General features: G+C 35.4%; 8 protein-coding genes and 1 long non-coding RNA gene across 16 annotated transcripts in view; 2 read left to right on the plus strand and 7 right to left on the minus strand.

Moving 5' to 3' along the window:
* The window catches only part of LOC109600819 (lysosomal membrane ascorbate-dependent ferrireductase CYB561A3), a 50,612-nt gene extending 42,653 nt beyond the window's left edge, over positions 1-7,959 (plus strand). For 3 of the 6 annotated variants that reach the window (XM_020017006.2, XM_049967854.1, XM_020017009.2), the window contains 4 exons: positions 2,052-2,275; positions 3,550-3,761; positions 5,410-5,579; positions 6,656-7,959. In XM_020017006.2, the coding sequence (XP_019872565.1) occupies positions 2,052-2,275; positions 3,550-3,761; positions 5,410-5,579; positions 6,656-6,821 (772 nt within the window). In that variant the 3' untranslated portion in view covers positions 6,822-7,959. Of the gene's footprint in view, positions 1-67; positions 628-2,051; positions 2,276-3,549; positions 3,762-5,409; positions 5,580-6,074 lie in introns of those variants that run through there. The other 3 variants (XM_020017005.2, XM_020017004.2, XM_020017008.2) reach the window with 3 other exon arrangements.
* LOC126265662 (uncharacterized) lies at positions 1,107-2,045 on the minus strand. The gene is made up of 2 exons (XR_007548161.1): positions 1,473-2,045; positions 1,107-1,233 (listed from the first exon to the last, which is right to left on the minus strand). It is a non-coding gene; the product is annotated as an uncharacterized LOC126265662 (long non-coding RNA).
* Positions 7,960-8,454: 495 nt separating the features above from the next.
* On the minus strand, positions 8,455-9,814 carry LOC126265661 (uncharacterized). The gene has a single exon (XM_049967855.1). The coding sequence runs from the start codon at positions 9,608-9,610 to the stop codon at positions 8,498-8,500; it is 1,113 nt and encodes a 370-aa protein (XP_049823812.1). The 5' UTR covers positions 9,611-9,814; the 3' UTR covers positions 8,455-8,497.
* Positions 9,815-10,106: 292 nt separating this feature from the next.
* On the plus strand, positions 10,107-15,304 carry LOC109600820 (splicing factor 3B subunit 1). 3 transcript variants are annotated; one of them, XM_020017011.2, is made up of 6 exons: positions 10,107-10,250; positions 10,311-10,573; positions 10,638-10,764; positions 11,546-11,625; positions 11,680-11,871; positions 11,932-15,304. In XM_020017011.2, the coding sequence occupies exons 1-6, from the start codon at positions 10,223-10,225 to the stop codon at positions 15,205-15,207; spliced, it is 3,966 nt and encodes a 1,321-aa protein (XP_019872570.1). In that variant the 5' UTR covers positions 10,107-10,222; the 3' UTR covers positions 15,208-15,304. The 3 variants fall into 3 exon arrangements, with proteins under 3 accessions (XP_019872570.1, XP_049823803.1, XP_049823802.1); XM_049967846.1 differs by lacking the exons at positions 10,107-10,250; positions 10,311-10,573 and adding an exon at positions 11,175-11,235 and having other exon boundaries at positions 10,701-10,764; XM_049967845.1 differs by lacking the exons at positions 10,107-10,250; positions 10,311-10,573; positions 10,638-10,764 and adding an exon at positions 10,796-11,235.
* Positions 15,305-15,318: 14 nt separating this feature from the next.
* LOC109600821 (corepressor interacting with RBPJ 1) lies at positions 15,319-16,678 on the minus strand. Its single transcript, XM_020017012.2, has 2 exons — positions 16,493-16,678; positions 15,319-16,411 (listed from the first exon to the last, which is right to left on the minus strand). The coding sequence occupies exons 1-2, from the start codon at positions 16,562-16,564 to the stop codon at positions 15,446-15,448; spliced, it is 1,038 nt and encodes a 345-aa protein (XP_019872571.1). The 5' UTR covers positions 16,565-16,678; the 3' UTR covers positions 15,319-15,445.
* A 686-nt stretch (positions 16,679-17,364) lies between these two features.
* LOC109600818 (aldose reductase-related protein 2) lies at positions 17,365-18,777 on the minus strand. The gene is made up of 5 exons (XM_020017003.2): positions 18,581-18,777; positions 18,162-18,524; positions 17,857-18,107; positions 17,546-17,806; positions 17,365-17,490 (listed from the first exon to the last, which is right to left on the minus strand). The coding sequence occupies exons 1-5, from the start codon at positions 18,641-18,643 to the stop codon at positions 17,460-17,462; spliced, it is 969 nt and encodes a 322-aa protein (XP_019872562.1). The 5' UTR covers positions 18,644-18,777; the 3' UTR covers positions 17,365-17,459.
* A 433-nt stretch (positions 18,778-19,210) lies between these two features.
* On the minus strand, positions 19,211-20,501 carry LOC109607748 (aldo-keto reductase family 1 member B1). Its single transcript, XM_020024219.2, has 5 exons — positions 20,423-20,501; positions 19,982-20,353; positions 19,678-19,928; positions 19,361-19,621; positions 19,211-19,305 (listed from the first exon to the last, which is right to left on the minus strand). The coding sequence occupies exons 1-5, from the start codon at positions 20,492-20,494 to the stop codon at positions 19,275-19,277; spliced, it is 987 nt and encodes a 328-aa protein (XP_019879778.1). The 5' UTR covers positions 20,495-20,501; the 3' UTR covers positions 19,211-19,274.
* Positions 20,502-22,141: 1,640 nt separating this feature from the next.
* Positions 22,142-23,330, minus strand: LOC109607749 (aldose reductase-related protein 2-like). The gene is made up of 3 exons (XM_020024221.2): positions 22,608-23,330; positions 22,290-22,550; positions 22,142-22,229 (listed from the first exon to the last, which is right to left on the minus strand). Exons 1-3 carry the CDS (start codon positions 23,288-23,290, stop codon positions 22,199-22,201), a joined length of 975 nt encoding a protein of 324 aa, XP_019879780.2. The 5' UTR covers positions 23,291-23,330; the 3' UTR covers positions 22,142-22,198.
* Positions 23,331-23,492: 162 nt separating this feature from the next.
* LOC109600812 (aldo-keto reductase family 1 member B7-like) lies at positions 23,493-24,798 on the minus strand. Its single transcript, XM_020016998.2, has 5 exons — positions 24,697-24,798; positions 24,270-24,641; positions 23,967-24,217; positions 23,651-23,911; positions 23,493-23,596 (listed from the first exon to the last, which is right to left on the minus strand). The coding sequence occupies exons 1-5, from the start codon at positions 24,766-24,768 to the stop codon at positions 23,566-23,568; spliced, it is 987 nt and encodes a 328-aa protein (XP_019872557.1). The 5' UTR covers positions 24,769-24,798; the 3' UTR covers positions 23,493-23,565.
* Positions 24,799-25,131: the final 333 nt, after the last annotated feature.

A 25,131-nucleotide genomic window follows, 5' to 3' on the forward strand; every position in this document is an offset into this window, starting at 1 on the left:
TATTTATGTTTCCACGCCCGCATATCATTCATCTGCACAATGACTGAAACCCATTATTATTCAATTTCGTCCGGGGTCTAGCGGTTTATTGGATCTGTTAACGCGATGTCGATCTATGATTGATCTATTAATTCACGCCAGAAGCCGGCACATAAATAACGCCAAACAGTAGTTACTATGGATATTACAAACGTATTTCGTATGGTTTTGACAGAGCGCAAGTAAAACTTCTGTAAACTTTAACTTCAAAATGATCCTTGAACCCGACGAACCCGAGGAACCGACCTGTCAGTACTGTTCGTCCAAAAACTCACAAATAGCCTGTCATCCAACTTCGCCCTTCAAAGTCACCTTCACCATAGATCCATCAAAAATTTACAAAAGTTGTCGATCTTCGACGTCATGCAAACTTCGCAACGAAGATCGTGGTTTATCGCCAAGAGATCGTCCGTCTTACAAACAAATACTGTGTCCACCCTTCGATCAGTTGAAGCCGCCAAAACTTGAAACCTTGTACGGAAAGTGTCAGGAAAAGACGTGTTCGAATGCTCGTTCCAGTTCTTCGGAACCCCTGTTACCGTGTACCAAAGACCTAATATGTGGCCTGTGCAATAAACACACTTGTCCGTAAGTATCCTCAGTCACTGTGCGAACCTTCGGATACGTTAAGTAACTACTTTTCCGCAGTTTCTCAAAACGTTGCAAGCCATGACGGGAAACAATCATCAATCTACACACACAAATCAAACATTATTATATCCGAAACGAATTGAGCAAACACCTAACTTTCAACAGTAGTAAACCCATTGATGCACAAACTAATTAAAAAAAAAACCAATTCCGTTTCCTCGATTACCATTAACATCCATACCTGGGAGGAATGAAAATGATCAGCCGGTGGGAGTCCCTTTCTCCCACAACTTTCCCATCCGAACGGAATAGGAACCGAACTTTCCGACAAACACTCCGCCATTCAAATCGGACGGAACTTTGCAGCGGCAAAAGTTTTATGAAATATGTAATCGTCGGTGTTTATTCGTGGACTTTTTTCGGCACAAAGGGCTTTGAGGATGGTTTCGCGGGCGAAATCGATACGGTGTTCAAAGTTGTGACGTTACAAACTTTTTATTTTACATACAGAAACAAAGAGAAAAAATGTTCATAATCTCGTGCGGGGCTTTCCATTTCTTATTTTTATTCATGTCACTTGGTCACATCTCGGACGATCATTATCTAAAATAAACACAATTAGTTTGGTTCCGACACATGGTTCAACAGTGCCATATAATATGCAGAAAGAAAGCGATGGATGTCAACAGAAGGCTAATCGGGTCATAGGCAGCAGATCATAAACTATAAATTATTAACTGTTGAATAGAAAGACAGGTAATTGTTATTTTAAAGTAATGAAAGGCACTGACACAAATTTTATGGCGAAGTTTTCAGAAGCGACATATTCAATTTGTACTCACCATGAATACAATATATAGGATAGAATGTCAATGAGTAGTATGATTATAACGGTGAATACCATACTATATTACTAGCTTTTTGAAAGAGTGACATGTTATCATTACATAATTGTCAAAATTTAATTTTGAAATGATAAAAATCAATGTACGGCAAAAATTGGTTAATAAAAATATAGTTTGTGTCATCACCTATTCAATTATTGTAAATTAGAGGCCAGACAAACTGTAGTTTGATTATAATTCGATACATAATTAATTTATTGTGGATGCCGTAGCATCACACACATTGGCAGCACATTGCATCTAAAAATAGCCATTGAAACCAGTTAATATTTAATAATGTCGATGCTTACAAGTGTTAATTTTAAAAATAAAAGTTACATACCGATTATGTCATAACATAGGAGTCCATCACGATGCAAATCGATTCAGTCCATCACAAAAACACCGTCAATACCGTCGTAAATTCATTAGTCCAGTAGTACCTGCTGCCAATTATTTCAATACAATGTGCGTGTTCATGTACATTTTCGAGAACTTCAAGTGGGAACGAAAATCACAAAAGTACACCCCTTGCAGACACCGGCGCTACGAGGAGGAGAACGAATGGGGCTGCGGCAACTGGTGCGAGTACACGCTGGTGGTGGTGCTCGCCTGTCTCATGTTGCTCGGCTCCCTCGGACTCACCATCTTCTGGGTGGTCAAATTCCACGGCGGGTTCGCGTGGAGGGACGATCCGAAGAAGCAGTTCAACCTTCATCCCGTTCTGATGGTGGCCGGATTCATTACCTTCAGCGGATTCTGTGAGTATTCGATTTGTGTTTTTGTTTCGTTCGGTTGTGGTCGCCGGGGAACCACCTGAGAGGCCACGTCTTGTTTGAAATATATGTTACTATAACTTAATGGGTGCACCTTTCACCAGTAAATCTATTTAATTAATCAAATGTAGTGAAGAAGAAAGTTGTTTTGATTGGAGATTGAGCTCATTAATTTTAAGTTAAACCAAACTAACGGTTTACTAATTTTTCGTACTCAACTTGTGAGACTCAGAAGTGAACATAAACACCTATTATAAATGTTTTACTCCACTCAACGTTTTGCTTTCTTAACACAGTCAATCAGACTTGCTTTTCATTCGCGTAAAATCATGAAGATAAACGAGTGCAAGCCTCGATTCGTTTACTGAATTATTCAACAATTTTAATGCATGGACGAACTCCCTGCAAGCATAATTTTTACAGAACTGAGGGGAAGTCATTGTAAAGGAAAATTACATGTGGGTTTATCTTGTTTAATTGCTTTTTTAATTAATTTTTTAATGGGAGTTTGTAATTGCTTGTTGGTTGTTTCAAATTCTTGATTTAACAATAATTTTATTACATAACATTAAAAATTAAAAATGTAGAGATTGCAGGAATGTAATTAATTGAACAAATTCTTTAACTGTCTTGATTTATATTACATTTTGGTGTTTGCATGCTTTAATGGTGTCTTTGAACTCGGCGTTAACCAGTAAAAATTAATGAAAGTCGTGCAAAACATCGGCGACAATTTTTTTCAAAACTGGATCTAATTAATCATGTCACGGTGATTTTTATCCTCGGTTAAATGTGACTTCACTTTCTTCCTGAACTATGCTTACCAGAAATTGAATAAATGCACTATTAGCCACATGTCTCACATTTTCACCGGTTATCAGACTCTGCTTCACCCAAACCGAAATAGAAAGCATTTACATGAAATGCAAGTATTTTAATATTGCAAACATTTTTACGCCAACAGTTAATATTGCTTTTAAATTTCTCTGTCTACTTTTATTGACCCATAATTCCAATTAAGCTGTACGATTCTGTGTACCATCTGCCGTCCTAACATTAAAAATTAGTTTCACTGTCTCCTGTCCGATTCTATCTGCAACTAATCAAAAATTTGTGTTAATTACACATTTTTAGTAGTCATAATGGCGTCCATGAAATTGCTTTAGTCACACGGGGCACCGATTAAATTTCTCCTTGCCAACTTTGGAACAAAAAGCTTCCACAACAGATAAAATACATCCTGCTAATTTTCCTTTCAGCTGTGCTTCTGTACAGGATATGCAGGTGCTGTCGGAGGATCTACGTCAAGTTGTTGCACACCGTCTTCCACTCCCTGGCGATTCCGTGCGTTGCCGTTGGATTCCTGGCGGTCCTGGACAGCCACAACTTGGCCCAACCCACCCCAATTCCCAACTTCTACTCCCTGCACAGCTGGATCGGTCTGGTCACCATGGGATTGTTCGCTATACAGGTGAGAACATGCGTCGGAGTTATTTTTAGACGTTAACTCCGGAGTGTGCTTGGAAACAAGCCGTGGAATGGCATTCGAGCAAATTGGACAATTGCCGTCAATTGACCGGCGTTTATGTAATATCTTCAAGATTTTTTTATGTCAATTTAAACGCCATATTTTACTGCCTGCGTGAATGCCATTGGATAAAGACAATGTAGGAATTATACGCAACACAAGATTTTAAAAAGTGTTTAAGTAGCGATTTATCATTCAATGCTGTGCCTCTTTCTCGACGTAATTTAATGCCGTGGATGTTTTTAGAGTGATGGTAATTAAATTAGCGGATTTCAGAAGTTTTATTTAGCAGTGTCTTTATAACCATGTAGTCACGTTAGAGTAACTAATAATTCTCATGCGATTTTGCATTACAACTTGTCTGATTAATTAAAAACCATCTCCATCAGATGCATCGAATTCAATGAAGATATCATCATAGATTATCTTCCCATTTCAGATTCATTAGTGGTCGAGAGTCGACTTTCATTATCGTACGGCTGAAGAATGTTCTGAATATCTGTCAGAATGATTTAACGATTCATAATTATTGGTTCAGATGGAAATAAATCGTGATATGTTAAGCAGGTGAACGAAGGTGTGTACCTTGTAGGTATACATACTTGAGCTCACGAACAACAAGGGCGTGTTCGTTCCAGTGCCGCAGATCTGATTCTATTCAATTATTCCGCCTTTTTTATTTCCAGAAAAACTGAAGATTATTGGAAAGTGCGCCCGAGAACGTTCATTATTAATTTCAATTTCTCCGATACTATCGGATCGTTCCCAGCTTTAACAATGTCTGAATAAATTGCATAATAAATTTTAAGAAGGCTGCAGCAAAACTGGTTTGTTACCTTCTAACGGAGTTTTGGTTACTGCACCTGATTTTAGATGGTTTGTTTTAATTATTTTGTGTGCCTCGTCTGGGAAATTCGGTTACGTCACGTGGTTGGGTTCGTAAACTACTGAGCAACCTTTAACCACGTCTTAAATAATAATTATTCCATTTGGAACGGTTTGGGCCTTTGTTTGCATTGAATCATCGGGTGAATAGACAGAATAGTCACTCACTTCGTATGGCGTCCTTTAATATTTGAATGGCATACAATAACTCCTGTAACATGTGTTAATGGTACACTAAATCTCCTTTATGTATTTTATGATGTAAAATACGGTACGGGCTTTATGAGTAGTTTATTGAATTGGCCTTTGTTTCATGGATTGTTACATCAGTTATTTTACTACAAAATTGCACCTAAGACAGGTCAAAGACTGGCCAATTTTTTCATGTGACCATGTCATCGATTCATCTTCTTGATCACCTGTTAATTTGATATGCATAGCGTTGATAGGTTGGGCCTTTGTCGTCCAATCTCGAATGCAAATCAAACGTTTATCGAATGCTAATTCTAAGCATATTGCAATTGCACTTTTTTCCACATATGCCATAATGCAATGCCGGCATTATTCATGCGTGTTGGGCAACGCATTCAATTGCCGCCGCGACTGGTTCGGATACAAGATCTCGTAGGACGTTAGACAAATTTGTACAATGGAGGACTGTCGTCGACTTTCTCCTCGATACTTATTAATTTCAATATTTTTTCAGTACATCGTGGGATTCTTCAGCTTCCTGATCTTGCTGTGCTGTGAGGGTGCCACGGCTGGTTTCAGAGCGTCGCTGGTTCCGATTCACGCGTCCTTCGGTCTGACCACGTTCATGCTGGCCATCGCCGCTTGCGTAACGGGAATCACGGAAAAAGTCATCTTCTCCCTCGGGTGCGTGTTAGCTTCTACCAATTCAATTTGGCATTGCGTTGTTACCGGTTTATTGAATAATGGAGACGTAAATTATGTTTTCGTGTTTGTAAATGCATCCTTTAATTGTCGGTTATCTCATAGTTCAAAGGTGGCTCTGTTAAATTATCCAACATAACAATAAATAGTCGGAATGTTGCCTGATCACTTTCGATTGCTGTAAACGTTCAATTTGATAATTACCTATGAAATGCAAAATACTTTGAAACAACTTTCTTTGAACAAGGCAAACAAAAACTTCAAGGCTGCCTTAGGTTGATTAATGGACGGAATGGGGAATTCATTTTTACAATAATCCACGAGAACATAATTTAAGTCGTCTGAGTCTTAGAAAATGCACTTTGCTTATTGTACTGTGTTATGTTTTATCACTCCAAATCTTTGGATCAGCCATCCGAAGACTTGGATGTTCTTCCACTGCCTGTGCCTGTCTAATTGTTCATCTGTTTTGTTTAGACAACGCTATTCACAACTGGACGACGAAGCCATAATCGTGAACACGATCGGTATTTCATTGATAGGCCTAGCCATTGTTGTAGGTTACATCCTGCAAAGGGACGAGTTCCGATACAGGGCGCACATTCTGATCAGATCCGGCGACATTTAAACGCGCCCATTTTGTGTGATCTCAGAACTGATTATTTTCTATATGTGTGACACGTGCGGTGTCGCAGCTGTGACTCTAGATTCCTTCCATCCAGCATTTTGTGAATAAACCGTGTAATTATGTCCGTTAGGGACGCTGCATGGTATGCATGTTTTATGTTTAATCGCTGTTTCTTTAGTACGCATATGTGTTATTGTTACATGTGTGTTGAAATTTTGTTTTATTTATTTGTTTGTACATAATTTTACGGGATTGTACAATGTTTAAGGACCAACAGTTTCCATAGTTATTAGTGAATGTTTTTGAGCTTCATTCTTAATTTGTATGCAAATGACTGTTATTAACATTCCTATTATGCACAATATTGAATAGACCAGGACTGCATGTTTAATTAATTAATACAAACTGAAGATTACTAACAACTTTTCAGGTCTGATTATGCGTCCTGGATAGAGCAGCGTGATTTACAGGCAACTATTGTGAACGCCCTTGGTATAACGTTGATCGCTTTGGGCATTGTGGTGTCCTACGGGGTCCGTTGCCCGAGACCCGGAGACAAGTTGACGTGTCTGCGCACGGAGAGCGGGGAATCATAGGAAAACGCGCTTTCAAGCGCCAAAGTCTCGGATATAAATGCACAACAGGAGCCAGAAAGATTTTAGGAGTCGAAAAGCGGAAATTTTTTGATGTACAAAATCCATCTCACTACATCAGTACTGTACATACGCGGAAGTAAAGCATCACATATGACAGCATCGTGTAAATTATTTCATAAGCACCCAAAATCTTCGCACCGTAGATCAGTCACTCACCGACCACATTTTTCAGTGCCAATCTGCAATGTAGTACAAAGGAATCTTGTCTTTTTGCTAACGTTTTCAATATACAGACAACTTATCGGGGAACACTTTTTATAAATTTTTTATCTATTCTATGATGGTCGGAAGAGAAGTATTTTGGGTGGATAATTCAATCTTTTCTGTGGGTTAGTTCTACTGCTACACTGTAATTGAATTTCGATTAGGTTATCAACCCATGGATAAGGCATCGACTGCTGCCCAAGACGTAAAATAACTATGCCAAAATTATTGTAATTGTAGTAATAATCATGTTTCAGTAGTGGTCATTGAACTAATGGAATAATCAGTAGAATTTTTGTGCATAATAACTACTAAAGTACTAACAAATTTACTGTACAGATTGGTGTAAGACTCTAATTTAACAAAGCTCAAAAACTCTTAGATATTAAATTAACGATAATCAAATACTCTTAATTCTGTGTGCTAACAATTTTTTGAGATTTATTTGAGACTATAACTATTAGATGGTAAATAATATACGTATTTGTTAAATATTTATACTCATATTTTGTTATTAGGATATTTATATCGAAATTAAGTCGAGGAAGCTTTAATTGTTTTAAAATTGAGCAATATATTCAGAATTGAAAACATTTAATGTTGTTTAGGAAATGTTGATTAAGTAAGTGTTTAGGACGTCGTTTATAGACATAAAATTTATCTTCCATCTGTATTTTTATAAATGGACATTCATTTAAAGGACCAAATCTACTAAATGCAATTTTTTCCAAGGAATCAGTTTTGAAAACATTTGTTCTATTTATTTTTATTCCAATATTTTTTAAATTTAATTAGTTTATGCAATATCTTATAGATTAAGGACATGTGTACAACTATTTGTAAGTTTTAATAAATGTATTCGAAACGTTAAAAACTTGTTTGTTTTTATTATACTCATACCATCCTTCTTTTTATTTAAAACATAATTTTGCGTTACCATATAAAAATTAGCTTTTACAGAGTAGTTATGCAGTTTTTTAATATTTTGTGTAAATCAAATTATGAAAAATAATCAGAATCAACCATCTTCAGGAAATATTTGTATAATACATAATATTAGAAAGTCTTGTAAATAGTGTATAAATTTGTCATCTCCAATGTCACTCCAAAGTGGTCTTAATTTCTGTTCAATGCAAGTGTAATAATTAACAAGTAAATCACTACCAATATTAATTATATCAGTAACACTACTTTCCATATAAATTCATAAATCTTCATGTTGATTTTGAAAGTCTTGTTCAATGTCTTCATACTACAAACTGGATCAATCTTTTTTGGCTTTTTGGCAGTTAAATATTATTTATATAAAATATTTTATATGTATTATTTTTTATATATTTTGTAAAATATTTTAAAATAAAACAATATATTTCTAATAGAATCATATATTTGATTATAAAAAATTATTAAAATCAGTTATCTTCTGGAAATATTTGTACAATAATATTAGAGAGTCTTGTAAACAGTGGATAAAATTTGTCATCTTCAATGTCACTCCAAAGTACTCTTAATTTCTGTTCAATGTAATTGTAGTAATCAGCAGGTAGATCACGTTCCAGTTTCATGGTAAAAATAATAAATGAATTTTTCACTAAACCATCATATTGATCACAAATTGCATGAAAAGCTTGTGCTGTATATCCTGGCACTTTTTCTAAATTTTTCACAACCATAACTTTACTTTCTTCAAGATTACTTTTATAATCTGTCAATATTTTTCCATAATCAGTCATGTACTCCTGCTTTCCCAATGTTGAGCCTTCTATAACTACAGGTTCATGTACTGCATTAAGTTCATATGAAATATACCTGGCCATTTTTTCCCAAATATTATTGGTTGTTTCTTCAGCATCACTTTTGTAGGCAAGAATCAAAACTGCTGGCCTACCAATATTAATTATATCAGTAACACCACTTTCTACATAAATCCATAAATCTTCATGTTGATTATGAAAGTCTTTTTCAAAGTCTTCTTTGGAATATTTTCCACGACTAAGTGCATCATCACTTTTAACGAAATATAACAGAATTATACCACAAGCCAAAATTAACAATGTTACATACAACAAACTAGATGAATCTGTCTTGACTTGATTTCCCCTAATAGGTGGACGAGACTCTGGGGTATATAGCAGTCCACTTCTTTTAACTTTGTTAGAAAAGGCACATCTCTGCTTGGCTGGACTTCTACTCCCATGTTTTTGTGATTCATCATTACATTCATTTTTAGGAGACCTCTCTCTTAGATTTACTTCTTCTTCACTAGTATCTGAATTATCTTCATCTTTTGTATTGTTGGCCTCTTCATAGTCATCACTTTCATCTTCTGAATTTTTATTCTCATTTTGATTATCCTCATCTTCTGACTGATCGTGTGATGATCTTCGTTTTACGGGGGTAGAATCAACTTTATTTTTGGGCTGATCCATGGTATTTATGGGACTAAGTGCATCTAGTGATATTAGATTTTTGTAGCTGGGTCTTGCACTTACTAATTTATAATTGGGGGTACTGGTACCCTTCATATTAAAATTGAATAGATTCGGATGCTAACATATCTACATCCAATTAGTAAATAAAATGTGTATAATGTTTGTAGAAATATCAAAAATATTAGTTATCAAAAACATAACCTCTATTCTTCTTCTTCAAACTTAGCTTCTAATAATTTTCAAAATATTTTATTGTCCTTTGTTTCCGTTAATAAAATATGCTATTTAATAAAATAGATCTTGGGAAACAAATATAAAACAAATCTTAATTTGAATATTTGAGGATTTAATTTTTTTAATGACTTTAATATAACATTTTAGAAACAGAATTCTGTTTTACCGATCCTTATTTCAAACATTTTCTAAGTATTTATGTTTTTTATGAATGTATTATGAAATTTTGTAACATTTTCATTAAACAGACAATACAAAATGAAAATTTATTATAATCGCATTTTAAAACAACACTCAGGAAGTTCTCAAATACAGATACAGAAAACTGCTCACAAATGTTCTACTTTATCGGCAATTGATGTTAAGAGAAGCAAGCCATTTCGTCGATTGCTGATAAACGTTTAACCAAGTATTTTGACTACAAACAATGCTATAAATAATAATACGTGTCAGTTTAATACATCATTCAAAATGGAAAATATTCCTCGTACACACGAAGGTAATAATAGTAAACGAACGTATCCAGTTCAAGCATTAATTAAAATATTATTCGTTGTAGATATTGAAGCCCAAATTCGGGATATTCAAGCGAAAAAGAAGGAAATTCCGGTAGAATCGACCGACAAGGGCGTGGGACTCGGCGAAAGCGGTTATTTCGACAGCGAGATCTACGATTCCGGCACAGGCAGGGGCAAATATGAAGGTTATGTTACCTCTATTGCTGCCAATGATGAAGTGGATGATGATGAGGAGGACGTGGGTTATTCGCAAAAACGCACCGGGCTAGGGGCCCCCGTGGCTCTACTCAATGATGTGGCACAAGTGAGTTCAACTTTTGTTTGTATGTGTGTTATTTGTAAGTACTGATTATGTTTATCATTTGTAGAGTGACAAAGATTTTGATCCATTCGCTGACAGAAGGCGCCCCACAATTGCTGACAGGGAAGATGATTACCGACAAAAAAGGAGAAGGATGATTATTTCACCTGAAAGGGTGGACCCTTTTGCAGATGGTGAGTATCTGAATTTATAGTTTTTTAAACTTTTATTAAAGTAAAAAAATGAACTATTTAATACATAAATTTCAATACCAACACTCAATAGTAATTTTAATAGTTCATTTGCAATTGATCATTATATTGGGGTATATGAAAGGTTGTCTAAAAGATGTGTGAGAGTGTGGTGTGAATGTTTCCAAAGTTAGTAGAGAAATTTAAATAAAATGTATCAGAATAGTACAAAAACACTAATCTAATAATTTTGTTCTAAATGGGAGATCTACGTTTAGGTGAGATGGTCTAAAGAAGTAAGATCATGGAAAACAACAAATATATTTCCTATTGGTAAAACAAATTCCATTTGAATGTGTGAAAGAGTGTGCGTACTGAATAGAAAATTATTAATTACCCCAGCATATTTCTAGGTTCAGATTGAGCTGTGTAATTGAGGATTGTACCAGTTATAATGATGGGCCATCCAGACACGTACGTATTGCGATTTGCCCCCAAATTCTCTCATTGTGCAGTCAATATTTTCAATTTATTTAGTCTACAGTACATTTTCTTAGGGTACTTCCAAAATTAAATAACAAAACAATTTAGATTGTTCCTGCACATTTGAATACGTTTATTGCTAAATAGTGAAGTTACAAGATCTAACCTGGGAGAATAAGGATGAGCAAATCTCTTTCTGACGAGTTAAATGTATTGAAATTTTGCCCATCTGGCAAATCAATTATCAAACAAGTGCTTCGTTTTACTAATTTGCGTTTTTGAACGCTGTTTGTGTTTACAGGCGGAAAAACGCCGGACTTCAATGCACGCGGTTACACCCAGATTATGAAAGAACAACTACTCAAAGGCGAAGAAAATGAGGTAAATTATCCAAGTTTTTTCGTTATTTAATGTTCTAATTGGTCGTTTTTGCAGTTGAGAAAGAAAATATTGGAGAAGGCAAAGGATGGATCATTAAAAGCCAGCAACGGTGAAGCGAAAGCTCCTCCAAAGAGAAAGGGACGTTGGGATCAGACTGTTGACGAAGTCGTGGTGCCTTCCAAGAAGAAAACTTTGTCCGTACCTACGAACAGCAGCAGCGCAGCCACTCCTGTTTGGGACGGTGATGTAAGTATTTTTTTTTAAATTTGATGAAAATTCCTTAAAACCCGATTATTTTATTTCCAGAAAACACCTGCAGACATTCGTTGGGACGAAACACCGGGCCACAAGGGCAGCGAAACGCCTGGCGCCACACCCGGCCAGTCGACACGCATCTGGGATGCCACACCCGGCGCCGCCACCCCTGGTCGCGAAACCCCGGCCCACGATAAGGTTTCGACCAGAAGAAATCGCTGGGATGAGACGCCGAAGACGGAACGTGAAACGCCCGGTCACAACAGCGGCTGGGCCGAAACGCCGCGTACAGACCGCACCGGCGCCGATCTCATACAAGAGACACCCACACCGGGTGCCTCGAAACGACGCTCCAGATGGGACGAGACACCTTCGGCTACGCCGTCCGCCTCTATGACTCCTGGTGCCATGACGCCCCAAACTCCTCACGGCACTCCGGGACATACCACGCCCATGTTGACGCCCGGTGGGTCGACTCCAGTCGGAGTTAAGGCCATGAGCATGGCCACACCGACTCCCGGACATCTGGCGTCGATGACGCCTGAGCAGTTGCAGGCTTACAGGTGGGAGAAGGAAATTGATGAAAGGAACCGTCCGTACTCGGATGAAGAACTGGACGCCATGTTCCCTCCGGGTTACAAAGTACTCCCGCCTCCAGCTGGCTACATACCCATTAGAACTCCGGCGAGAAAACTAACTGCAACACCCACGCCCTTAGTAGGCAACACTCCAACTGGTTTCTTCATCCAGCAGGAAGACAAATCGGCGAAATACATGGATAATCAGCCCAAAGGTCAAAATTTGCCGTTCATGAAGCCGGAGGACGCGCAATATTTCGACAAACTGCTTGTCGACGTCGACGAAGAAGCTCTCAGTCCTGAAGAACAGAAGGAGCGCAAAATCATGAAACTATTGCTGAAAATCAAAAACGGCACACCACCTATGCGTAAGGCAGCTCTTCGCCAAATCACAGACAAAGCTAGAGAGTTCGGAGCCGGTCCACTTTTTAATCAAATCCTGCCACTTCTGATGAGTCCCACCTTGGAAGATCAAGAGCGGCACTTGCTTGTGAAAGTAATCGACAGAATATTATACAAATTGGACGACTTAGTCCGGCCATACGTCCACAAAATCCTCGTAGTCATTGAACCGCTGCTTATCGATGAAGACTACTACGCACGTGTAGAAGGTCGTGAAATCATCTCCAATTTGGCCAAAGCTGCTGGTCTGGCCACTATGATTTCCACAATGCGTCCCGACATTGATAACATCGATGAGTACGTGCGTAACACCACAGCAAGAGCCTTCGCAGTCGTTGCGTCGGCTCTGGGTATTCCCTCCCTTCTGCCGTTCTTGAAAGCCGTCTGCAGGTCCAAAAAGTCGTGGCAGGCTAGGCATACCGGTATCAAAATTGTACAACAAATCGCTATCTTAATGGGCTGTGCCATTTTGCCGCATCTGAAGTCTCTAGTCGAAATTATCGAACATGGTTTGGTTGACGAACAACAAAAGGTCAGGACAATTACAGCTTTGGGTATTGCCGCTTTGGCCGAAGCCGCCACTCCTTACGGTATCGAGAGTTTTGATTCCGTCTTGAAGCCACTGTGGAAGGGTATCCGCACGCACAGAGGCAAAGGTTTGGCTGCTTTCTTGAAAGCTATTGGTTACCTTATTCCTCTTATGGACGCCGAGTACGCCAACTATTATACAAGGGAAGTGATGTTGATTCTTATCAGGGAGTTCCAGTCTCCAGATGAGGAAATGAAAAAGATTGTGCTGAAAGTAGTAAAGCAGTGTTGTTCAACTGATGGTGTGGAAGCCCAGTATATCAAAGAGGAAATCCTACCGCAATTTTTCAAACACTTCTGGAATCACAGGATGGCATTGGATAGACGTAATTACCGGCAGTTGGTGGACACGACTGTTGAAATTGCCAATAAAGTAGGTGCTTCAGAAATCATCAACAGAATTGTTGATGACTTGAAGGACGAAAACGAACAGTACCGTAAAATGGTGATGGAAAGTATAGAGAAGATAATGGGTAACTTAGGCGCAGCCGATATTGACTCCCGACTAGAGGAGCAGTTAATTGACGGCATTCTTTATGCGTTCCAAGAACAAACCACTGAGGACGTTGTTATGTTGAACGGATTCGGTACTATTGTCAATCAATTGGGTAAAAGAGTTAAGGCGTACTTGCCACAGATTTGCGGTACGATCTTGTGGAGACTGAACAACAAATCGGCGAAAGTGCGACAACAAGCGGCCGATTTAATTTCCAGAATTGCTGTCGTGATGAAGACTTGTCAGGAGGAGAAGCTCATGGGTCATTTGGGTGTGGTGCTGTATGAATACTTAGGAGAAGAATACCCAGAAGTATTAGGCTCAATTCTTGGAGCTCTGAAAGCTATAGTCAATGTAATAGGTATGACCAAGATGACGCCGCCAATAAAAGACTTGCTGCCGCGTCTGACGCCCATTCTTAAGAACAGACACGAAAAAGTTCAAGAGAACTGCATTGATTTGGTCGGTAGGATTGCCGATAGAGGTCCCGAGTACGTGTCAGCCAGAGAGTGGATGAGAATTTGTTTTGAATTACTCGAATTGTTAAAAGCACACAAGAAAGCAATCAGAAGGGCGACAGTCAATACCTTCGGTTATATTGCCAAAGCTATAGGTCCTCATGATGTTTTAGCCACTCTTCTCAATAATTTGAAGGTGCAAGAAAGACAGAACAGAGTTTGTACTACTGTAGCTATAGCCATTGTGGCTGAAACTTGTTCACCTTTCACGGTACTCCCTGCCTTAATGAACGAGTACAGGGTACCAGAGTTAAACGTCCAAAACGGAGTATTGAAGTCTTTGTCGTTCTTGTTTGAATACATAGGTGAGATGGGCAAAGATTATATTTATGCAGTGGCTCCATTGTTGGAGGATGCGCTGATGGACAGGGATCTTGTCCACAGACAAACTGCTTGCGCCGCCATAAAACATATGGCGTTGGGTGTTTACGGTTTTGGTTGTGAAGATGCTTTGGTGCACCTTTTGAACTACGTCTGGCCCAATATTTTCGAGACCTCTCCGCATTTGGTTCAAGCATTTATGGATGCCATTGAAGGCATGCGTGTGGCACTCGGACCTATTAAAATTCTTCAATACACCCTACAAGGGTTATTCCATCCGGCGAGAAAAGTTAGGGATGTGTACTGGAAAATTTATAATTCGTTGTATATTGGTGGACAGGATTCCCTGGTTGCAGGGTATCCTAGAATTGCCAATGATCCCAAAAATCAATATGTAAGATATGAGTTGGATTATATTTTATAAATGTTTTTAATTTTCTTAAGTTAACTAGCGTACGAAGTGTCTGTTACTCAATAAATTACACAAATGATGTTAATGTGAATAAAATTTCTTTTAGGTATAGTCTTATTTTATTTTCCCTTTGATTACAAGTTTAAGTGAATAATAATCCATTTTTTTACTAAATATGTGTTTATTAAGGTTTAATAGTCTTATTTTCTAGATTAAACAGTTTGCCTTATAAAATAATATATTAAATAAATTATCTTCTCCTTCTAGAGTTTCTATCTTCAGGACTGCTGGACCTTCTCTTGTACTTCCTGTCTTTATAAGATGATTCTTCTCTATTCCTAGAGTTTTTGTAATGTCCTCTGTCATGGCCATTGTACTTCTTGTGCCTTTTGTCATCATCAGAACTGTCTGAGTCATACTTTTTATCATGCCTGCTATTTTTCTTGTGGTTCTTTTTGCTGCTGTAATTCCTTCTAGAACTGTCATCATCAGAATTATCTGATTCTTGTTTATGATTATACTTTCGTTTTTTTCTTGGTTTCTCATCATCTGAAGAGTGTTCACTTTCACTTTCAAACTTTTTCTTAGTTTTGCCATTTTGTAATTCTTTTTCAATCTTCTCTAGTTTCTTCAACAGTAATTTTTTCTGTTTCTTACTAAGTGACATAATAAATGACACCTCAGCATTTTCATTCTCATCTGCATGCAACAACATATCCTTATTCACCTCACTAGTACTTAAATGTTTCTTCTTGATAGCCAAACCATCTTCCAACATTTGTGCTACCAAAGAGTTTTGATCCAAAACAGTCGAGTTCTCCAAAGACCTTGCAGCACTCATAGATAAACTATACATGGGACATTCCTTGTCTGTGTTTATATGACCCCACTTGTGGCACTTAATACATCTAACATTCCTTACTTGAATACCAAAAGGCTGATCCCTGATTTCTTGATCACCTTTACAATAACTTTCACGAGGGGCATTGTATTTTCTCTGCCACTCAAATTTGTACTCTGGTTCATTGTCCTCACGCTCGCGCTCCTTTTTGGCGCCCGGTGGGGGCTCATACATGAAATTTATACTCAGCTTGTCCTTGCTCTCTTTACTGAGCATAGCTTTGTTATCGTGCAAATCCTGTTCCTTTTCATATTGCTGGCGTAGTTCCTCCTGACGTTTCTTCTCCGCGTCGGCTTTCTGTTCTGCCATCCATACCTAGAAATAACAGTCAGTTAATAAATTTGTAGATCGTTAGCAAATATTGCACAAGGTTGGACTAATTCGTTTCTTACTTACTCGTTTCAAATTATCTCGAGACGCTGGATGGAAGAACTTTTTACACATATAATTGTTGAAGCCTTTCCCCATTTTGATGGTTTATTGGGAAGATTTAAGAAGAATTATTTATATTTTAATATGTAAACAAATTTAAAAAGTTTAACACGATTGTTGACTGTCACAATTTGTCACTGTCAATTGATAGCTTTCGGTAAAATCTATTCCTACTTTAACAGCAGTGCGCCACCCAGTGGCCGAATCACTGAACTAAGTCAAGTTAAGTTGCGGCGCATTTTCTGGGTAGTTTAATTACTAATATATTTTAATTTTTTAAAAATTTGTTAGTCAAACCGAATATTTTATTGTTTAAATTTTAAAAATATTTTATTTTTTTTTCAAATGTTCATTATTTTAAATTTAAATTAATTTTTTTTCAATTTTTAATTAAATATTTTATTTTTTAATTTTAAATTAAATGTTTTAATCTTTATAATTTAAGTTAAATATATTATTTTTTTAAAATTCAAGTTAAATATTTTATTTATTTATTTTTTAATTTAAATTAAATGTTTTATTTTTTTAATTATATTAAGTATTTTACTATTTTAAATTAACTATTTCAATTATATGTATTTCTATTTTTATTGGACCTTATCCCATAGTGATGTGTAATAATTTATTTATCATTTAGTCTTTCGTAAAAAATGTATACATTTAAATATCAAAGTAAAATACGTAATTTAATTGTAAAATCAATAATACAGTACACAGTTACAATTCAATTTAAATTTTTAAAGAGATTTGAAATGAAATTTGATTAAGTCAAATTCATTTTAGCTTGGTTTAAAAGTTAATTAATTTATTTATGGGATAAATAAATACATGCAAAATTGATTTATGCTTTTTATGTTGTACAATAATCTACCTATGTCAATAATTGATATTGCTGCTATTTTTTCTATTCTTTTATTATTTATATTCATTTTCAAAACGGATATTCACAATTTTTCTCCAATCTATAAAACATAAACACTGATTATTAATTTATCTTGATGAATAGCACTTACTTACCCAGAGAAAACAGCCCAATCACATACACGCGCTTCCGGACCGACTTCTAAAGACTCCAGTATTTTTATGTCTTCGGAGTCGAGTTCAAAATCGAATATATCAATATTTTGTTCAATTCTACTCGGAGTAACACTTTTGGGAATCACAATAATGTTTCTTTGAAGTTGGTACTTTAAAACAATTTGGGCGTTAGTCTTATTGTATTTTTCAGCAATGTTTTTAATAGTTTCATCTTCAAATATGTTCAGAATTTGCTTATGCCTGAAAACCAAATTATGCGTGATTGTAAATTTTATTTTATTTCAACTCACTCTAAACCTAAAGAGCCGATGAAGTTATTGATTCCCGGCGAACAAAGTGGTGAATAAGCAGTAACCGAAATACCATTGTCATGGCAGAACTCAACCAAATCCTGTTGTTGCATGTACACGTTAATTTCGTTTTGCACGTTTGCTGGTTTATATTTTGGATTGGAGTTTAGGATGTTCTGAATTTGTTTGATGTTAAAATTTGACAGCCCAATTGATCTGGCACCACCTGCATCTACTTGCTCTTCCATTTTCTATGATAAAATATGTTTAAGGAATTTATTACTTACTTATTAGTTTTAACTTACTTTCCACACTGCTATGTGATCAGTTTTTTCTGTTTCAAAGATATTACCTTCTTCAAATAGAGGACCGTTGGGCATTTTAATACACACCGGAAAATGAATTAGATATAGGTCAACATAATCCAAACCTAAATTTACCAGTGATTTTTTCAAAAATTCCTCGACAGAGCTGGGACGTACTGCAAAAACGGGTAATTTTGTGGTAATGAACAATTCTTCTCTTTTAATTTTGCCAGAGTCGAACCACCTTTTCAAAATCTTCCCAATAATCACTTCGTTTTCGTAGAAAAAAGCTGTATCGATGTGTCTGTAACCCGCATCTAGAGCAGCATTAAGAGCTAATTCCATTTGATTTTCATCTTTTGACTGCAGTTAAAGTGTCTTAGATAGTTAAGTATTTAGTAGTACAGAAATGTATTTACCTGCCACGTTCCCAAACCAACAACAGGCATTTTGTAACCTCCAGGTAATTCAATAGAAGTCATGATATCAGTTACTTTTACAATTTTGATCAAACAGATACAGCTCCCGTGTACTTTACTCTACAGTATCGACACGAATACGATATTATTGCGCTATTAGGTAGTTTTGGGGTCGAACAAAAAATTGACAACTTACATTAAGTACTATAACTACGAAATCCGCATGAATTAATGATAACTTAACAATACCAAAAATGGTATTTTAAATCGATAATATAATTTATTCAGTCGTTTTAATAATTTATGAAAAATTTGGTTAGATAATGTATGTGTATTATACAATATGTTTCTAAAATAGGTGGTTATGGGAGTCGGTAGTCCAATACATTTAGACATTCTTCATTATTAAATTGTTAAATTATTAATTCATATTTCTGGCCAGATTTAACATTCTGGGATTCCAGACTAAGAAATTCTATCGCTTCCTTTAATTGTCCATTCTTATTGTAACATTATAATATTAAATCTCAATTCTAATTATTATGTTTAATTAGTAGTAGCATTTCGAAAATACTAATAAATAAATATTAAACGTATGTCACTATGGTGCTGTCTAAATAATAATAAAAGTCAACATAAATTAATTTATTCAGTCAAATTTGTAATTGTAAGACTTGTGTGTTGTATCCATTTTTTAGAAAGGATATTCGGGATTCTTTTCCAATCTGCAAAATACAAAGATAATGAATTGATGTTTTATCACAAAACTATTTAACCTACCCGGGGAAAAGATCCCAATTAATGATACGTCCCTTTGCACCCATATCTAAAGAATTAAGGGCATCCATGTCTTTGGAATCAAGTTCAAAATTTAAAATATTCATGTTTTCCTTCAGCATAGAAGATTCGATACTCTTCGGGATAACTATAATATTCCTTTGGTGAAGATATCTCAACGCAATTTGTGCGTTTGTCTTGTTGTGTTTTTTACCGATAGCTTTTATTGTTTTGTCTGTAAACAAATTTGGAACTTGTTTTGGCCTGAAACAAATCCGACCATGTACATGATTTAGTTGGACAATATTTTTCATACTCACTCAAAACCTAACGAAATCAAGAAGTCGTTCATTCCTGGCGACGAAAGTGGGGCATATGCTGTGACAGAAATTCCATTTTTGTGACAGTAATCAACCAAGTCGTGTTGTTGGAAGTAAACGTGGATTTCGATTTGTAAATTGGCTGGCTTGTATTTCGGTTTAGATTTTAGAATTTTTTCGATTTGTTTTACTGTGAAATTTGATAGACCAATTGATCTAGTGCGTCCAGCGTCCACTTGTTCCTCCATTTTCTGCGATAAAATTTCGTTAGAAGAAAAATAAGTCCAAAATACCATTAACTTACCTTCCAAACAGCGATATGGTCAGTGATTTCAGTTTCAAATGTCTGTGGTTTTGCATTGGGATCGAATAAAGGTCTATCGCCCAGGTTTATGCAAACTGGAAAATGAATCAAATATAAGTCTACATAGTCCAAACCCAGATTTTCCAATGATTTCTTCATGTATTCCTCAACACTGCTGGCACGTACACCGTACACAGGAAGTTTAGTCGTGATGAATAAGTCTTCCCTCTTAATTTTACCGGAGTCGAATAATTTTTTCAAAGCTTTGCCAATTTGCACTTCATTCTCGTAAACTAAAGCCGTGTCAATGTATCTGTAGCCAGCTTCTATGGCATTGTTTAACGCTAATTCCACATCCTTTTCATCTTTCGTCTATAAATTTATAAAATGTTTTTTAAAAAATTTTTTGAAAACGGAAGAGAAATCATTAAGTATAACTACCTCAAACGTTCCTAATCCAATGGTCGGCATTTTGTAGCCACTAGGCAAATCAATGAATGGTATAGGAGCCATGTTGACGGACACAATTAGACTGATGAGCTTTAAATTCGTCTCCTCTCTTTTATATTTGTAAATAACAACTTAGTGTGTTGCAACACAATGAGTAAACATGTACTGATATTTGATGTGATAAATTGAAGTGGTAAAAATCTCATTGAAGTGTGTTATTGTTAGTTGTATAATGATAATTAATTTAAATTTTAATATATTACAATAATTGGTAATAGGGACCCCTCTCAAGATTTGTAACTCTTAAACAATAGAATGATTATAGAAATTTTAAAACAAACTTTATAAAATGAATTAGTAAATTTAATTTAAACACTTTCTCAAAAATTTGTTTAATATGTATTTTTCTTCAGCTTATTGCAGCCATGAATTCTTGTAACGTAAAACACCCTGTAAAATATCTGTGGGGGAAATACCGAATTGTATAGTTCTTCCTACGTTCTTCCTAAAGGGGGCGGGCATATCGAAGGAAGGAACATTCGTTATTTTTCTGTAAGACATCGATACAAATTTGTTGGTTCCATTTTCCTTACAATGATAAGAAATAATTTCAGCACGCCAATGTATTTAAATATTTATAACACAAAATTGCACAACATTAGCTTTAATAATGTAATCGGCGAATAAGTCGATTATCATGGAATTCGTATACTATTTTTGAAACTATCCTAAACGTTTATCAACCTTGACGAAACGGTTATAACTATGTTTATTTTGTTTTGATTTTTATTATTATTCATTGCATTAACGCATCGTGATGAATTGAAGTGGCATTCGAAAATTGTTTTGAAATTTAACCTTGTTATTGCTCTGTAATATAATTAATTAAGTCTTAGAAAATTTAAAAAATTATCTTATTAAGGCTTTAACAGATATAATTAAAATTGAAAGTAATCCACAACATTTGGGCGTCAGTTATATTTTAAGAACTGTTACTAACAGGAATTGTTTTTGTTTAGTTAAGATGTTTAAACGTTTTCCAATTAAATTTATTAACTTTCTCTTCTTATTTTGACAAACTTATCATTTATTATTTTTTTAAATAGAAAGTAGATATTCTTAATTCTAATATTATTTTATTATATTGATTGTTTTTAGAAGTCTTGTACATACAGTTTTTTTCTTTCAACCATGCAATAATAATTAAAAAAAAAGTATAAAATAAGTTAATACAAAATATAATAGATAAAATTAATATAAATTATATAAAGTTAATTTTAATAAAAATTAAAAATTTCAATATAGAGCATTTAATTATACATAAAATATTAAATAAATAATTGTATGAAATTAAAAATTATATATTTAAAAAAGGACTAATACAAAATATAATAGATAAAATTAATATAAATACTAGGTGGAGTTAAAATTACCTCCTTGGATACCAAAATGTGCTGCTATCGCAAAAAAGATTATGATGCCTTATAGTCCATTCATATTTAGGCCGATTTTCGTTCTCTCACAAAACATTATTTTTTGAGAAACAAAACGGAGAAGGAAACAAAAGAAAAGTTGTATAAATATTATGGGGCTATGGCATACTATTCGTGGACTACCTCGAAAAAGGAAAAACCATTAACAGCGAGTATTAATGTTGCAAGTAATTATTAGATAGAGTATTTTTGGTGAATAAAATGATAAACAAAATAATTTAAAATTAATTTAATAGGTCATATTTAAAGTAAACATCACAACAGTATTCCATTTTTAGAAAGGATATTCAGGGTTCTTTTCCAGCCTAAAAAAATACAAATATGACAATTAGTCCATGTTTTTATCACAAAATTATTTAACCTACCCTGGTAAAGCTCTCCAATTACAGACACGTGCCTTTGGACCGACTTCCAAAGAATTAAGGGCAGCTACATCTTCAGTATCGAGTTCAAAATCGAAAATTTCGATATTCTCCTTCAGTCTGGAAGGAGTGACGCTCTTTGGAATAACAATAATATTCCTTTGGAGTAGGTACCTTAACATGATTTGGGCGTTCGTCTTTTTGTGTTTTTTGGCGATCGCCTTAATTGTCTCGTCGGTTAACATGTCCGGCAATTGTTCTGGTCTAAATTAATTCAAAAAATGATTATATTGTTGAACCAAATAATAATTTAATACTCACTCCAAACCCATGGACACCAAAAATTTGTTCATTCCCGGTGAACCAAGTGGAGAATATGCAGTGACAGAAATACCATTCTGGTGACAATATTTGACCAAATCCTGTTGCTGCATATAAACGTGGATTTCGTTCTGCAAATTGGCTGGCTTGTATTTCGGATTCGATTTTAGGATTCTCTCGATTTGTTTGGCGGTGAAATTTGACAGACCTATCGATCTGGTGCGTCCTGCGTTCACTTGTTCTTCCATTTTCTTCCAAACAGCGATGTGATCGGTGATTTCAGTTTCATAAAACTTCTTATCTTTATTGCTTCCGTCGTCTGGTTTCAAGCACACAGGAAAATGGATTAAATACAGGTCAACATATTGTAAACCTAAATTTTCTAGCGACATTTTTAAGTGTTCTTCAACACTGCTGGGACGCACTGCACTGACGGGAAGTTTTGTGGTGATGAACAGTTCCTCCCTCTTGATTTTGCCTGAGTCAATCCATTTTTTCACAATTTTACCAATTATCGCTTCGTTGCCGTAATCGAAGGCAGTGTCAATGTGTCTGTAACCAGCTTCCAAGGCAGCATTTAGAGCTGATTCTAATTCTTTTTCATCCTTCGCTTGCCATGTGCCCAAACCAACGCTAGGCATATTGTAGCCACCAGGCAGTTCAATGAATGCTTTAGAAGCCATGTTGATGAAAGTAACTAGACTGATGAGAAGTAACGAGGAACCCTCACTTTTATATTGGACAATTGCACTATATCACATGTAGTGGTGCAATATTACAAATAAACATAATATTTCTTATCTGATATTATATAGTGACGTGCAATAAATTCACTAATGGAGAATTTCAATATTATTAAGTTTCAGGAAAATAAAAATAGATAAGTAAATTACTTATTCACAATTTATTTATTAATATATAATGTAATTAATACAGGTGATAGTTTAGTGTCCAATTTTCAGAAAGGAAATTCAAGGTTCTTTTCCAGGCTGCAAAATACCAAATAGATAATTTTGTTTTTATCACAAAAATGATTATCTTACCCTGGGAAGAACGACCAATCAATGACACGTGCCTTAGGACCAATTTCTAAAGAGTTAAGGGCAGCTAGATCCTCAGAATCTAGTTCAAAATCTAAAATGTTCATGTTTTCCTTCAGCATAGAAGATTCGGTACTCTTCGGGATAACTATTATATTTCTTTGGTGAAGATATTTCAACGCAATTTGTGCGTTAGTCTTGTGGTATTTTTTGCCGATCTTTTTAATGGTTTCGTCCGCAAATAAGTCTGGAATTTGCTTCGGCCTAAAACATAACCAATCATTACGTTGTTCAACCAAACAATATTTTTTGTACTGACTCAAAACCTAAAGAAACCAAGAACTCGTTCATTCCAGGTGATGTTAGAGGTGCATACGCTGTTACAGAAATTCCATTTTGGTGACAGTAATTAACTAAGTCGTGTTGTTGCAAGTACACGTGAATTTCGATTTGTAAGTTGGCTGGTTTGTATTTCGGGTTAGATTTTAGAATTTTTTCGATTTGTTTCGCCGTGAAATTGGACAGACCAATTGATCTGGCGCGACCAGCGTCTACCTGTTCTTCCATTTTCTATAATATAGTTGTGTTAGAAGAAAACATATAATAAACACCACACCGTTACCTTCCAAACGGCAATGTGATCAGTGATTTCAGTTTCAAAAGTCTTGTTTTTACGGTCTGGATCGAACAAAGTTCTACCGGTCAATTTCACACATACAGGAGAATGAACCAAATACAAGTCGACATACTCCAAACCTAGATTTTTTAAGGACTCCTTCATGTATTGTTCCACACTGCTGGCTCGTATACCGAACAGAGGTAGTTTAGTGGTGATGAACAGTTCTTCCCTCTTAATCTTACCAGAGTCGAATAATTTTTTCAAAGCTTTTCCAATTGGAACTTCATTCTCGTAGAGTAAGGCTGTGTCGATGTATCTGTAGCCAGCTTCTATAGCTGCGTTTATAGCTGATTCTACTTCATTTTCATCTTTTGTCTAGTATTGTTTTCAATTATTCATTTAATTATTAATTGAAAAAAATTATAATTACCCCAAAAGTTCCCAACCCAATGGTGGGCATTTTATATCCGCCAGGTAGTTCAATGAATGTTTTGGAAGTCATGTTGATGAATGTTATTAAACTAATGGGTAATAAAATCGTTTCAGCTCTTTTATATTGGATAATAACAAAAGTCACTGTGTGGCAACACTGCGTGTAAATATATTTATCTAAATTTAATCGTGTTTAATTTTATTATTGTTGTATTAAATTATTCTTTGGAAAATTGCTAATTATGTGTCTTTTCAATAATGAATATGACATAAATTCAACTTATTATTTTTTTTTAATTTAAAATTATACAAACATTAAAAGAGTATTATATAATATAAACAATAAATCAATGTCATTAACTTTAGCACGACAATAAATTTAAATATTTTTAATGCATTATTGCGCAATATTTGTTTTAATTATGTGATCGAG

Source organism: Aethina tumida, chromosome 5, assembly GCF_024364675.1.
Source record: "Aethina tumida isolate Nest 87 chromosome 5, icAetTumi1.1, whole genome shotgun sequence".
Taxonomy (NCBI): domain Eukaryota; kingdom Metazoa; phylum Arthropoda; class Insecta; order Coleoptera; family Nitidulidae; genus Aethina; species Aethina tumida.